General features: G+C 55.4%; 2 protein-coding genes across 4 annotated transcripts; one reads left to right on the forward strand and one right to left on the reverse strand.

Annotated features, from left to right (window-relative positions):
- The first annotated feature begins 3,594 nt into the window (after positions 1-3,594).
- LOC134738955 (protein SPT2 homolog) lies at positions 3,595-12,093 on the forward strand. The gene is made up of 5 exons (XM_063659675.1): positions 3,595-3,667; positions 6,769-6,877; positions 7,356-7,550; positions 8,034-8,649; positions 9,556-12,093. The coding sequence occupies exons 1-5, from the start codon at positions 3,595-3,597 to the stop codon at positions 9,877-9,879; spliced, it is 1,317 nt and encodes a 438-aa protein (XP_063515745.1). The 3' UTR covers positions 9,880-12,093.
- Positions 5,335-14,062, reverse strand: LOC134738951 (uncharacterized). 3 transcript variants are annotated; one of them, XM_063659655.1, is made up of 3 exons: positions 13,035-14,062; positions 12,392-12,590; positions 5,335-12,269 (listed from the first exon to the last, which is right to left on the reverse strand). In XM_063659655.1, the coding sequence occupies exons 1-2, from the start codon at positions 14,060-14,062 to the stop codon at positions 12,557-12,559; spliced, it is 1,062 nt and encodes a 353-aa protein (XP_063515725.1). In that variant the 3' UTR covers positions 5,335-12,269; positions 12,392-12,556. The 3 variants fall into 3 exon arrangements, with proteins under 3 accessions (XP_063515725.1, XP_063515724.1, XP_063515726.1); XM_063659654.1 differs by having other exon boundaries at positions 12,392-12,593; XM_063659656.1 differs by having other exon boundaries at positions 12,392-12,617.
- Positions 14,063-14,946: the final 884 nt, after the last annotated feature.

Below are 14,946 nucleotides of genomic sequence, written 5' to 3' on the forward strand. Positions count from 1 at the left end.
CTCAGATGGAGATGAGGAACTTGCTGGGAACTGGAGCAAAGGCCACTTTTGCTACGCTTTAACAAAGAAACTGGCAGCATTGTGCCCCTGCCCTAGAGATCTGTGGAATTTTGAACTTGAGGGAGATGATTTTGGGTATCTGTTAGAAGAAATTTCTAAGCAGCAAAGCATTCAAGATGTGGCCTGGGTGCTTCTAACTGTCTATGCTCAGATGTGTGAGCAAAGAAATGACCTAAAACTTGAATTTATATTTAAAAGGGAAGCAGAACATAAAATTTGGAAAATTTGCAGCCTGGCCCTGTGGTAGGAAAGAAAAGCCTATTTTCAGGGCTGGAGTGCAAGCAAGCTGCAGAAATTTGCATAAGTAAAGAGAAGCCAAGTACTAATATCCAAGACAATGGGGAGAAGGTCTCCAAGGCATTTCAGAGACCTTTGCAGCAGCCCCTCCCATCACAGGCCTGGAGGCCTAGGTGGGAAGAATGGTTTCATGGGCCAAGTCCAGGGCCCCAACACCATGGGACACTGCTCCCTGCATGCCTGCCACTTCAGCTCCAGCTGTGGCTGAAAGGGGCCCAGTTACAGCTCAGGCTGTTGCTTCAGAGAATGTAAGCCATAATCCTTGGTGGCTTCCACGTGGTATTAAGCCTGCAGCTACACACAGTGCAAGAGTTGAGGCTTGGGAGCCTCTGCTTAGATTTCAGAGGATGTATGAAAAAGCCTGCATCTCCAGGCAGAAGCCTGCTGCAAGGGTGAAGCCTCATGGACAATCTCTATTCGGGCAGTGTGGAGGGGAAATGTGGGGCTGGAGCCCCCACACAGAGTCCCCACTGGGGCACTGCCTAGTGAGACTGTAAGAAGAGGGCCACCATTCTCCAGACCCCAGAATGGTAGATCCACTGACTACTTGCACCATATGCTTGGAAAAGCCACAAGCACTTAACACCAGCCCTTGAGAGCAGCTGTGGGGGCTGAATCCTGCAAAGTCACAGGGGTGAAGCTGTCCAAGGCCTTGGGTGCTCACCTGTTTCACCAGTGTGCCCTGGATGTGAGACATGAAGTCAAAGGAGATTATTTTGGAGCTTTAAGTTTTAACAACTGCCCTACTGGATTTCGGACTTGCAAGGAGCCTGTAGCCCCTTTCTTTTGGCCACTTTTCCCCCTTTGGAATAGGAGTATTTGCCCAATGCTTGTATCCCCATTGTATCTTGGAAGTAACTAACTTGTTTTTTATTTTACAGGCTCATAGATGGAAGGGTTGTCTCAGATGAGACTTTGGACTTTGAACTTTTGAGTCAATGCTGGAATGAGTTAGAACTTTAGGGGACTGTTGAGAAGGGATGATTGTATTTTGCAATGTGAGAAGGACATGAGATTTGAAGGGGCCAGGGGCAGAATGATAAGGTTTGGATCCGTGTTCCCACCAAATCTCATATCGAATTGTAATCCCCAGTGTTGGAGATGAGGCCTGGTGGGAGGTGATTGGATCATGGGGGTGCACTTCTCATAAATGGGTTAGCACCATCCCCTTGGTGCTGTTCTCATGAGAGTGAGTGAGTGAGTTATCATGAGATCTGGTTGTTTGAAAGTGTGTGGCCCCTCTTGCATCTCTCTCTCCCTCCTGCTCCAAGAACATAAGATGTGCCTGTATCCCTTTTGCCTCCTGCTGTGATTGTAAGTTTCCTGAGGCCTTCCAGAAGCAGAAAATGCTATCCTTCTTGTAGAGCCTGCATACATGAGCCCATTAACTTCTTTTTAAATAAATTACCCAGTTATGGGTATTTCTTTTTTTCTTTCCTTTTTTTATTTTTTTAGATGGAGGTTTGCTTTTATTGCCCAGGCTGGAGTACAATGGGGCGATCTTGGCTCACTGCAACCTCCACCTCCCGGGTTCAAGTGACTCTCCTGCCTCAGCCTCCCCAGTAGCTGGGATTACAGGTGCCCACCACCACGCCTAGCTAATTTTTTGTATTTTTAGTAGAGATGAGGTTTCACCATGTTGACCAGGCTGATCTTGAACTCCTGACCTCAGGTGATCAGCCCACCTCAGCCTCCCAAAGTGCTGGGATTACAGGCATGAGCCACCGCACCCAGCCAGTTATGGGTATTTTCTTTTACAGCAATGCGAGAATGGACTAATATAGATGGCATCTCAAATAATTAGAGCAAAGTTGGACTTTTTAATAAATGGTGCTGGGACAACTCAGTAGCTATTTGGAAAAAGTTAAAATGGGTTCCATACTGTGGTGTTAGATGGGTATATATTGGTGTTATGATATATATAAATGGGTATATATTGGTGTTATCACATATATAAATGGGTTTCATCCATGGTTCCTGGCTCATGACTCCCTTACCCCTCGTTAGTCGTTTGTTACAATGTCGGGTGTGTTGGGCCACAGGGGAGGCCTCTCACCTTCTCCTGTCCTTCTTCACTCTAACATCCCCACCTTGCTGACTGTGGGTCTTAAGACCCGCCCCTGAGAGGGTCCCACCCTAGACCCTGGGGGAAGGAGTGTTGATGTCATGAAGCTTCTATAAAAGCCCATGAGAACAGTGTTCAGTGAGCTTTAGGAGCTGAACATATGGAGAGTCCTGAAGGGTGCTGCCCAGGGAGGACATGGAAGCAACAAGCCCCTCCCCCTCGGCCTCTTCATTCGTATCCTTTGCAACATCCTTTATAATAAGCTGGTAATGTAAATAACTGTTTCCCTGGGTTCTGTGAGCCACTCCAGCAAATTAATCAAACTCCAGCTGGAAGCTGGTTGGTCAGAAGCTCCAGAGGCCCACACTTGCCACTGGTGGGAAGGAGGGAGTGGTCTTGGGGATTGACCCCTTACCCTGTAGGAGGTGAAACTAGCTCTGGGTAGGCAGCATTGGAACTGAATTAGAGGTGCCCGCTGCCTGATGTGTGGGGAAACCTCTGCACATTTGGTTGCAGAAGTCTGCTTCCATGTTGACGGTTGTTGTGGTGTGAGAGCAGAGGAGAAACAGGGTTAGAGTTTCCCCGGCACACACACCTCACACCATACACAAGAATACACCCCAGTGGAATTGGGATCTGCATGTAAAAAATGAAACAAGTACTAGAGGAAAATACAGGTGAATTCCTCCATACCCTGAGTATGAGGAAAGATTTTTCTAGGAATCAAAACAAAAGATTAATTTGACTACATGAAAATAATAGCATTCTGCATGGCCCAAAACACCACAAAGGCAAACAAAAATTGAGAGACGAGGAGAAGGTGTGTGCTGCACAATCACAGATGCATAATTAATATTCCATATATTTAAAAAATTCAATATTTGAGGGGGGAAAGATCAAAAACTCAACAGAAAAATGGGCAAAAGACATGAACAGATAATTTCTCCCAAAATGTATAAAAATGATCTTTAATTATATGAAAAGTTGTTCAACTTTATTTGGAATAAGAAATAAAAATTAAAACTACAGTGGGAGGTCCTCTCCAACCTCTCAGAATGGCAAAGATTTAAAATGGTAACAGTGTTGTCACAGTTACACTATTGATGAGGCTGTGGCCTCTCACTGGCTGACGACTCCAAGCTGCACAGCCGTGTGGAAGGCAGTTCAATCCGATGAAACTCCATGACCCAGCAACTCCACGTTATGAATTCACACCGAAGAAAACCTCCAACGATAGGAAGACTTGTAGGCACAAGGCCATTTGATGCAGTATAATTGGTGGTTGCGAAATACCGGAAAAAGTTAAATGCTCCTGTGTAGACGTGTGTTGGCTAAATTAAGGTACTGCCACATGGTGCCTTAATGCAGCTGCACAGAGAATGAGGACGGTCTCTATGACCCAACACAGAGTGATTTCAATGTATGTTGTTAAGTGATGAAAAAAAGCAAAGTGCAAAAGATTATAGTAGGCTATTTGGGGCGAGAAAAAAGAGAAATAAGAAAATAATATACATGCATCATTTTACTTTTGCAAAAAGAAACACAGAAAGGCTAAATGAGAATTGAGAATGTCTGGTTGCCTCCAGGAGGTGGGTGGGGGCAGGGCAGAAAGGAGGGGGAGACAGGAGTGACCGCTGCGTGAGCAAACCCTTCTGTAGCTCCAAACTTCAGAACATGTTATTGTCTCCCCTACCCAGAAACTAATAACTGAAACCAATAAGGCTGGGGAAACAAAATGGAATCGACACTCATTTCATTTCAAATGGATAATATAAGCACACTGGATGCAAGGGAAAGGGGAGGATAAGACATTTTTTAACAGGCCAGGCACGGTGGCTCATGCCTGTAATTTGGGAGGCCAAAGTCAGCGGATCACCCGAGGTCAGGCATTTGGCACCAGCCTGGCCAATATGGTGAAACCCCGTCTCTAGTAAAAATACAGAAATTAGCCAGACATGGTGGCAGGCGTCTGCAGGTGCAGGTGCAGCTACTTGGGAGGCTGAGGCACGAGAATCGCTCAAACCCGGGAGGTGGAGGTTGCAGTGAGCCGAGATCGCACCAGTGCACCCCAGCCTGGGTGACAGAGCGAGACTCTGTCTCAAAAAAAAAAATTTTTTGAACAAAGTATTTTGACCATGTACTCATAGGCCAAAGATCCCTCAAAATTATAAGTAAATATGATAATTGTATAATTATATATTTATATATAATTATATAATTAAAAAATTATAAATAAGCTCTACACAGTAGGTTTGCTTTTCACACAGGTAGGGATTAGCAACCCTGAAGCTGCTTTCTGTGTATTCTCGGATGCAGCAAATAGACAATTACACTGTGGCTGGTGGGAGTCGGGTCTCCACTGTCTGAAAAGGTGTTACAGTGGCAGGAAGGCAGCCACACAGACACACAGGTGCGCATGGGTCGGTGGTGTTATGGACTGACTGTGTCCCTCCCGTGTTCATATGTCAAAGCCCTTAGGCCCTAATGTGAGTGCATTTGGAGATGGGACCTATAAGGAGGTAGTTATGGTTAAATGGGGTCATAAGGGTGGGGCCCTAATATGACAGGACTGGTGTCCTTCTAAGAAGAGGAGGAGACACAGAGATTGTTCTGTCTCTGCAAGTGGACAGAGAAGGGGCCACATGAAGAAGTGAGAAGGTGGCCGTACGCAAGCCAGGGAGGGAGGCCTCACCAGAAACCAACCCTGACAGCACCTTCACCTTGAACTTCTAGCTTCCAGAACCATGAAAAAATTAGTTTCTGTTATGGGAGCCTCCCACGGTGTGGTATTTCATTCCAGCAGCCCCAGTACACTGAGGGATGACAGATGGAGGTCAGTAGATTAATAACAAAATTAGACGGATGATAGACAGGGATATCATTGTCCATCTTAAATTACGAGACTCAGAAAATATGATTAAGCATAGAGTTTACTGGAGCCCAAAGCTTAAGGACAGCCACCTGGGAGCACAGGTGCAAGCTGCCCTAAATCGAAGCTCCAATTAGCAGCAGCCTCCGACTCCCGCCCGAGGGCCCCAGCACTACTGTGGAATTCCAGCCAGAACACACAGCCCGGACCTGGTCATGAGAAATGGCCCCACAAACCCAACTTGAGAAGCATTTTACAGAATAAGTGGCCTAAACGTCTCAAAAACGTCAAGGTCAGGAAAGGTCAAATTAAAGGAGACAAAGAGGTGAGAGAATAATGTAACAGTGAGCCAGCACCATTCCTGACTCTGCAAAGGGGAAGGTGAGGGGATTGTTCCCGTTATCAGGGGAAAGGGGTTCTCAGGAGACCTGGAGGAAGCACCCAGGCATAGCCTGGCCTGGGGCAACTGGAGCCGACCACTGCAGTGGGCTCTGACGGGCACTGCGTCTCCCCCGAGTTCTCTGCTGAAAACAACGACCACGGAGGCCCTGACACCTCCCACCTGGGCTGGGACCCTGGCCTAGGGCTCCTCTCACTTCCTGCACCCCACAGCCTCCGGGCCAGGCTCCGGCTCCCACCCAGTCCCTGCAGCCAAGGGAAGCCGCTGCCTGCAGGCCTGGAGGCCTCCCTGTTCCAGCTGCCCCCTCACTGGCCTCCGGCAGGGTCAGGACAGAAAGGGGGTGGCAAATCCACTGACCCCAGCGGAAGCCTCGCCAGAGTCTCCCAGGCACAGGTGGACCCAGGCACCTGGGGCCAGCAGGGAGGCCACGGAGAGGGGACAGGGCTGGCTCTGGGCCCCTCGGGGGACCGTCCTGCACTGGTGCCCATGGGCAGCAGAGGGCGCCCCTGACCATCCCTCCATGGCGTCCGCGGGAGCCTCACCAGCCTCAGGGTCCGGGGCACCCACCCAGCTGTCAACCTAGCTGTCTGGAATGAGCTTCAGTGGGAGGGGAGGAGGGGGCCTGCGATTGTGCAGGGACGAGGCTGGGGGAGCAGAGACTCCAGAAACCGTGTCCCACACCCCTCACTGCCCCTCACTGTGCAGCCCCAGCCTCCCTCCTAGAGCCCCCCAGCTGCTAGGGTGTGACAATTGCTTGTGTATCTGGACCCGGCAGGCTACAGGTCACTGTGACCTTGGGGCCTGGGGTCCCAAAGCCAGGCTGCCTGCCTCCAGTTCCCCCACCGCCATCTCCAGAGCCACCACCACCTGTTCTGCCACCCTCGGCCCTCCCCGTCACTGCAGGGCAGTCTTGGACTCGCTCAGACCCTGAGTTCAGACCCTGGGGTGCAGAGGCTGATGACCTGGCGCTGGCCTCCTGTGCCCTCCTCATCCCTGGACACTCACTGAGTCCTGGGCCTGCTCTCCTGAGGGCAAAAGAGCACCCAACCCCTCCCCCAGCTCTGAAACAACCCTCAGATCCTGATGCTTTTGGGGTCACGTGTTTGGGGAGGGAACTGGCGGTAGCCCAGGAGCCCCAGACCACGGAGGTCACCCTGCTGAACGCGAGGGTCTCTGCCTCCCACGGGTGGGGACTCCAGAGGCCGGGCACCTGGGAGGGCCTTGCTCTGGACCTCCTGCCTGGCTGTGGCTGGCACCCTGGGACCCCAGACCCAGCCCAGAGCAGTCTGTGCTGATCCCAGGCCCTCCAGCCACAGCTCTGTAAGGTGGGCACTGAGATGGCCCTGAGGCCTGGAGGCCCTGAACGGAGATGAGGTCTCTTTCCACAGACCAGCCGTGTTCCCACCGCACCCTCTCTTTGGGGTTTGATTGGCCCAGGGAGTGTGAGTGTTCCTGAGAAGCCCAGATGTTACCCAGGCACTCGGCCCCAGGCTCTGTGACTCCCATGTGGGGACAATGGAAACCAGATGCCGGGAAGCTGGGCTGGGTGGGCAGGACCCCGGCAGCTGTGTGCTGCGTCCATCTGGACTGGTCTCTGAGCCCTGGGCCTGTGGACCTTGGCCTCATGGGAGCCCCAACTCTGTCACTGTTACTCCCTCCACCAGCTCCCACCGACAGAGCGGGCATTCTCTTGACAACTCGCGAAAACGGAGCTTCTGGGAGCTTGTGTCCCGACCCGAGCTCAGGCAACTAGTGGGTGACAGAGCTGGGACCTCGCCCAGTTCTGACTGCCCCAGCTTTCCTGGCACATCCAGCCTGGGGTATACCGGGCAGGATGCCAGCAGTTTCTCTGAGCCACGGTGTGGTCAGGCAGAGAGACAGAGGGTCTGAATGGCCCCCTACAGATGCTGTGGTCCTGCGTGGAAACCCTCTGGGTGTCTGAGGAGTGGGGTGATGTGGGACTGCAGCCACCCATGTTCAGCTCCCCGCAAAGTGGCAAGGAGCCCCCCGCCCCCGTCTCTCTGGGACCCAGCTGGAGTGGGGGCTGCTGGTCTGTAAGGGACGCTAACCCTTTCTTCCCTACTGCCCCAGCCTCATTAAAACTGCTGCATGCCAGCGGGTGGGCAGGACATGGGGCAGCTCCCGCAGCTGAGCTCCCCACTGCCGAGGGAGGGCCTGTGTGGGGCTCCCAGACCAGGTCCTAGAAGCCCCTGGGCCCTGCCCCGCGCTGCGAAGGGAACCGGGTGTCTGAGTATGGGGCCGGCAGGACCGACGGCATCCATCGGGGCTTGAAACCCAGTGCTCGGGAGCCCGCCCCTCCCCCCACCACCTTTTGGGCCCAGAAGCCATGATGGGGGCACAGAGGAGGGAGGTTCGGGCCCCGGCCCGGGGGCGTCTCACACAGGGACCCCAGGTCTGAGCTGTGTCACTCGTGCAGCCCTGGCCCTCCGCAGCCTCGGTGACCCCACCCGAGGGCCCCCACTGCTGCCCACAGACATCTCAGGGTCTCCCAGCCGGGGTCAGCGGCGCCGGAACAGGGTCTCCCAGCCGGGGTCAGCGGCGCCGGAACAGGGTCTCCCAGCCGGGGTCAGCGGCGCCGGAACAGGGTCTCCCAGCCGGGGGTCAGCGGCGCCGGAACAGGGTCTCCCAGCCGGGGTCAGCGGCGCCGGAACAGGGTCTCCCAGCCGGGGGTCAGCGGCGCCGGAAGTGATTCTCGTCAGCGGGAATGCGCTGGCTGCCCGGGACCCTTCAGGGTGGGTTCTGGGGGCCAGGTGCGGCCTCAGCGCCGTCACTTCCCGGGAAGCCTCCTCCCTGGGGTCCTCGCCGGCTCCTGCTGGCTCCCCCATTCCGCTGAAATCTGAGGAAAAGGCTCTGGGAACGCAGCCAGACTCCCCCACAGCTCAGACGGCTTTAAAGAAATATTCCTGCCAGATGTTCAGAGGCAGAGGCCAGCATGAGGTAACGGGAAAGGCTTAACCCGTCCAGCCCCGCGGCCTCGCAGCCGCCTCCGGGGCCCAGCTCTGGGGGCTGCGAGGCCCTGTGCCGTGGGGGACGTCCCTGCCGCCTCCGTGTCCCGGGGGCTGGGCCTGCCTGCTGCGGGAGCCCACCCAGTGCGGTCAGACGGGCTCAGAGCGCTTTTCTGCAGTCTCCAGCCCTCCCTGGAGGGGGTGTTGGACCAGCCCCTGATGGGCGCCCGGGAGCCGCAGGATGGGGCGTGATGCCAGCCTGGGAGAGGGGTCCATTCGGGGGTCCTCAGGAGGCGATGCCAGCGCCCGGCATGGCGTGGGGGAGCCTCTGTGTTGCCAGCGCTGGGCAGCCCTGGACCTCCCCCACCCTTTGCTTCATGGGCCCTGGGTTTCAGGACAGTGGCCTCTCAACCCAGCGAGATCACAGCGTCATCGAGACAGTCTTACAGTCTTTTTTTTTTTTTTGCGTCTCTTTGAAATGACGGTTCCCAGAACCAGAGCTTCTATGACAGATTCTCACCGGAAAATGAAATTCTCAGCTTACAGGCAATGGAACAAAATGAAATTAGGCCAATGCACGTGGCCTCGGGAAGCACCAGGGGGCCTCAGCGAGCTCCTGAGTTTCACACTCAGTGCGGGGGTTTCCGCTTCAGCCCCTCTCAGCAGGAGTCACTAAAGGAAACGCAGAGAGGGCGGGAACGCAACCCCAGGACCCTGCGGCTCCCTCCACGGAGTCGCGCCCTCCCTCTGATATCCAGAGCCTGCGGCTCCCAGAGGCGCTCCCGGAACAAATCAGGGCGCGCAGAGCTCTCTTTCCCGCAGTCTGGGGGCCGCAGGACTGTCCCGGGGCCCGTGATTGACGGAACAGTCCCTGGAATTGAGCCTTGTGTCTTTCCAGTTACAGGCAATGCTGCCAGAAACGTGTGTTTTCCTATCTAGGAGTCAGTCTGTCGCAGACCCATTCCTGGATCGCCAACGTCGCCCACTCTCCCCAGAAGCCTGCTCCCTCCCGACCCGACCGGCGGGAGGCCGCGTCCCCCACGCTTGCCAGGAGCCCCGCCTGCGGCCAAGGCGTCTTCCCTGCGCCACGGGCTCCTGCGGCAACGGCCGCCTCCCGGCTGGCCTCTTTTCTGCCTTCTGCCTTCCCGTTGGCGACTGGGGAGGCCCGTGGTCAACGAGGCCCCAGCGATCACCTGGGGGACGTCCTGTAGGGAGAGCCTGACTCAGATTGACCAGTGTTGAGCCGTCGCACCCCCGCTTGGGACCAGGATGGGCTGCACCTTCCCCACCCGTGGCCCTGGGACCCGCCCCACCCAAACCCCGGGGAGATCCAACCGCAGGCTGCCTCCGGCCAGCGGATTCACACTCGGCAAACAGGCCGGGGCCAGACGCCGCCCTGCCCTAGGTGCCCAGCAAACACGTGGGCCAGCCAGACCCCTGGACCCTCACAGGGAGGAGGAGATGGAGATGGGTTCACCCCCACAAAGGAGGGCGGGGAGGGGATGGCCGTCACGCCCAGGTGCCGGGACAGGAGCTGAGGGCCGCGTGCACCCCTTGGGCCCTTGGAGGGGCCGGCATGTGCCTCTCTGTCCCTGTGCCACTTCCACTGGCTGTACAGGGCTACCACCACGGAAACCGCATGTGTAACCCCTGGAAACAGGGTCCTCCTTGATGAATCATGTTCTAAGTTGGGAGGAAAATTCACTGGATAGTGGAGGCCTAGAAAGAAAGAAAAAATGTCTTTGTTCCACAGATGCTTGGAGGGCTTGGGTCCTCGGTGTTTATAGTGGGTGCCGCCTTCCAACACCACACCCTAGGAAGGAATCACCGGAGGGCGTTCCGGAAACTCCGCAGTCACTGGGGAGGGGGCGCAGACAGCCCTCACCATCTGCCCTCTGGGCACAAACACAGGGCCTGTCCCCTGCCCGTGGGTGCAGCTGTCCTGCTCCCTCCTGGAAGGCACTCGGACTTCTGTGGAAAAAGAGCTTATGGGATGGAAAATCCCTGGATGAGTTTCCTCCCAGCCTTTCCTGGGGGTGGAGGACAGACCTGCAGCCCTGAGCGAGCTCCTACCGCGCCTGGAGAGTGGAGGGCAGGGCCAAGGCTCAGCGCTGCAGCCGGGCCCTGCGGGGCTAGAAGCACCGTCCCCTCCGCATCCACCCTCACTGCGTGGGCCTCGTGGCCTCCTTGTCTAGAAAATTTCCCCAGCTGGGGCCTGGGTTTTTGGAGCCCATGGAGGGCAGGTCCTCCACATCTCGGGTGCCCTGGGTAGGGCAGGGAGGTGACTGACGCGTCGCGCAGAGCTTGGCCGGCCGTGGTCATAGGCGAGGGGGTGACTGAGAGACCTGGGAGGAAAAAGATTTTTAAAGGGGGAAGTGGGACCCTGCCCTGGGGCTGGGGTTGGGAGCTCCGCGTGGGTGTGGATGGGGGAGCATCAGGGGACCTGCCCGGATAATCACGTAGGTTCTTTTCTATTTTTCCTAAGCGTCAGCCAGCTTGAGAAATAAAGGGACAGAGTACAAAAGAGAGAAATTTTAAAGCTGGGCGTCCAGAGGAGGCATCACATGTTGGTAGGATCCGTGATGCTCCACAAGCCACAAAAAGCAGCAAGTTTTTATTACAGATTTTTAAAAGGGGAGGGAGTGTGCGAATAGGTGTGGGTGACAGACATCAAGTACTTAACAGGGTAATAGAATATCACAAGGCAAGTGGAGGCAGGGCAAGATCACAGGACTACAGGACCGGCGAAATTAAAATTGCTAATGAAGTTTCAGGCACCATTGTCATTGATAACATCTTATCAGGAGACAGGGTTTTGAGATCAACAGGTCTGACCAAAATTTATTAGGTGGGAATTTCCTCTTCCTAATAAGCCTGGGAGCGCTATGGGAGACTAGAGTCTATTTCATCTCTGCAGCCTCAACCGTAAGAGACAGGCGCATCTAGGGGGGCTGTTTATAAGCCTATACCTCCAGGCGCATATTCTCTTTCTCAGAGACGTTCCATGCTGAGAAAAAGAATTCAGCGATATTTCTCCCATTTGCTTTTGAAAGAAGAGCAATACGGCTCTGTTCTGCCCGGCTCACCAGTGGTCAGAGTTTAAGGTTATCTCTCGTATTCCCTGAACAATTGCTGTTATCCTGTTCTTTTTTCAAGGTGCCCACATTTCATATTGCTCAAACACACATGCTGTACAATTTGTGCAGTTAATGCAATTATTACAGGGTCCTGAGGCGATATACATCCTTCTCGGCTGACAGGATTAAGAGATTAAAGTAAGACAGGCATAGGAAATCACAAGGGTATTGATTGGGGAAGTGATAAGTGTCCATGAAATCTTTACAATTTATGTTTAGAGATTGCAGTAAAGGCAGGCATAAGAAATTATAAAAGTATTAATTTTAGGAACTAATAAATGTCCATAAAATCTTCACAATCCACGTTCTTCTGCCATGGCTTCAGCCGGTCCCTCCGTTTGGGTTCCCTGACTTCCCGCAACAGGAGAGAGGGTGCAGCTGGTCCAAAAGGGGAGGGACAGAAGCGGGGCCTGGGCCAGCAGCCCTGGGGCTCCCACCAGCCACCAGCAGCACTGAGTCTCCTCTGCAACTTTCCCTGTGGACAAAGGTAGTTTCCTGGGATGGTCTTTCCTTCCGGTTCCACCACTTTTATGGGTTTAAGAAAACCACTAACACAGGACAGTGGTGGTGGATAATTCCCCTTTTCCCCATGCTTACGTTTGGAGGAACCAGGGCTCCTTGAGGTGGACTGGGGGGCTCCTCTCCCTGAACGCAGGGTCCCAATGGGGGTGGGGGTGGGGGTGGGGGTGGAGGGCAGGCAGGCTCCAGAAACAGCCCTGCCCTCTCCTGCCTCCTGGGACAGCTTCCTCCATCAAGCCCACCTCATGCTCCCTCTTCATCCCCTCTTGGCCAGGTCCTGCTGGAAGAGGAGGCTCGGGTTCACCTGCAGGAGTCAGAGAGGCCCTGCCAGGGACACTACACATTCAAGGCCCTCTCCTCCATCCTTCTTCCTCTCCCTCCTCCCACCCTCTCCCCCTTCCACCCTCCTCCCTCCTCCCATTCTCTCCCTCCTCCCACTCTCTTCCTTCTCCCACCCTCTCCCCCTCCCTCCTCTTCCCACCCCCTCCCCTGTCCCACCCTCTCCCTTCCCACACCTGGAGACTCAGACCCCCCCCCAGGGCTGTGGATGACGGGCACAGTGGGGTAAGTCCTGCTCCCCACAGCTGCTTCTAGGATCCCAGACTGGGCCCAGAGTCCCTACCCACAGAAGGGCCGGCAGGCCTGAGAAAAAGGACAGCCAGGTCACCAGTGAGCGGGTGTGGCTCACGCCCTTCTTCCCTTTCTCTGGAAGTGCATTTACCTCCCCCCACACACAGGCGGGGCTGCAGGGCCCTTCCCAGCCAGACCCTGCAGTCCAGCTCTCTGGGAGAAGCCCCAGGGCAGCGGTTTCTTGGCTCTGTGCTTCCTAGGATCCTGAAAGCTGACTGGGCTCGGGGGAGGGGGGGTGGAGCCCCATAGGAGAAGGATCTCCTGCAGGAATGGCCTGGATGGGGGCTGGGAGGTGGACATGTGCCAGAGACACCTGGGTAACTTCAGGAGAGAGGAGGCAGGGGGAGAGAGGAGGGAGGGGGAGAGAGGAGGGAGGGGGAGAGAGGAGGGAGGGGGAGAGAGGAGGGAGGGGGAGAGAGGAGGGAGGGGGAGAGAGGAGGGAGGGGGAGAGAGGAGGGAGGGGGAGAGGAGGGAGGGGGAGAGGAGGGAATGGGAGAGAGGAGGGAGAGGGTGAAGGGGAGAGTAGGGAGCTGGAGAGGAGAATGAGGACAGGGGAGAAGAGGGAGGGGGAGATGAGGAAAGGGGGAGGGGAGCGAGTGTGAGAGGAGGGAGGTGGAGAGGAGGGAAGGGGGAGAGGAGGGGACAGGAGAGAGGAAGAAGGGGGAGAGGAGTGAGTGTGAGATAAGGGAGGGGGAGAGAGGGGAAAAGGGGGAGAGGAGGGAGGGGGAGAGGAGGGAAGGGGGAAAGGAGTGAGCGTGAGAGGCGGGAGGGGGAGAGGAGGGGACAGGAGAGAAGAGGGAGGGAGACGGGAGTGAGCATGAGAGGAGGGAGGGGGAGAGGAGTGAGCGTGAGAGGAGAGAGGGGGACAGGAGTGAGTGTGAGAGGAGGGAGGGGGAGAGAAGGGAAGAGGAAGAGGAGTGAGCGTGAGAGGAGGGAGGGGGAGAGGAGTGAGCGTGAGAGGAAGGAGGAGGAGAGGAGGGAAGAGGGAGAGGAGTGAGCATGAGAGGAGGGAGGGGGAGAGAAGAGAAAAGGGGGAGTGAAGGGGACAGGACGCGGGCGGTGGGAGCGGAGGGAGCTCGCCCGCTGTGGGGTGGGGCAGGTTGTGGAAATCAGCCCCATGACAACAGTAAGCTCAGCCAGGACTGGGATTCAGGATGTTTTATTTTCATGCTTTATGTGGTTTTCATGTTCTCCTTGAGACATAAGCATCACTTACAATCAGAAAAGATCCCCGATTAAAGTGCATGAAGGAACACAAAGCAGGCGACCGCACGTCTATGAACACGCTTACAGCACGCTTACAGCACGGTGGCTCACGCCTGTCATCCCAGCACTTTGGGAGGCCGAGGAGGGCGGGTCACCTGAGGTCAGGAGTTTGAGACCAGCCTGGCCAACATGGTGAAACTCCGTCTCTACTAAAAATACAAAAATTAGCTGGGCATGGTGGCATGTGCCTGTAGTTCCAGCTACTTGGGAGGCTGAGGCAGGAGAATCACTTGAACCCGGGAGGCGGAGGTTGCAGTCAGCCGAGATTGTGCCACCGCACTCCAGCCTGGGCAACAGAGCAAGACTCCGTCAAAAGAAAAAGAAAGATGCTTACAGAAACACACCAAAGTATTAGCTCTGAATCCCGCTCGGTAGTGAAACTAGATGTTGCTTTATGATTTTAAAAAATTCGCTATGATGAACATGTATCTTCTTCATAAGAGAAAAAGTAAAGTTTACTTTGAGTCATCATTGCAGAGTTCCTGTGAAGCAGAGGCACCTCTGGGCCCCACCCAGGCCTGGGACCGCCCTGAGCCTGAGCCCTTCACACAGTGCGGCCCCAGCCCTGCCTCAGAGAAGCACAGGCCAGGGTGAAGCGTGGGACCGGGGGAGGAGTTGGACCATGGCCCTGGAGTTCAGGGTGCTGCAGCCTGGGGTGTCAGCATTATTCCCACGCCATCTCCACAGCTCCCGCCGCACCCGCCTCGTGGAGTGGGCACCCACGCCGCGGACCTGCT

This window comes from Pongo pygmaeus, chromosome 22 (genome assembly GCF_028885625.2).
Source record: "Pongo pygmaeus isolate AG05252 chromosome 22, NHGRI_mPonPyg2-v2.0_pri, whole genome shotgun sequence".
NCBI lineage: Eukaryota > Metazoa > Chordata > Mammalia > Primates > Hominidae > Pongo > Pongo pygmaeus.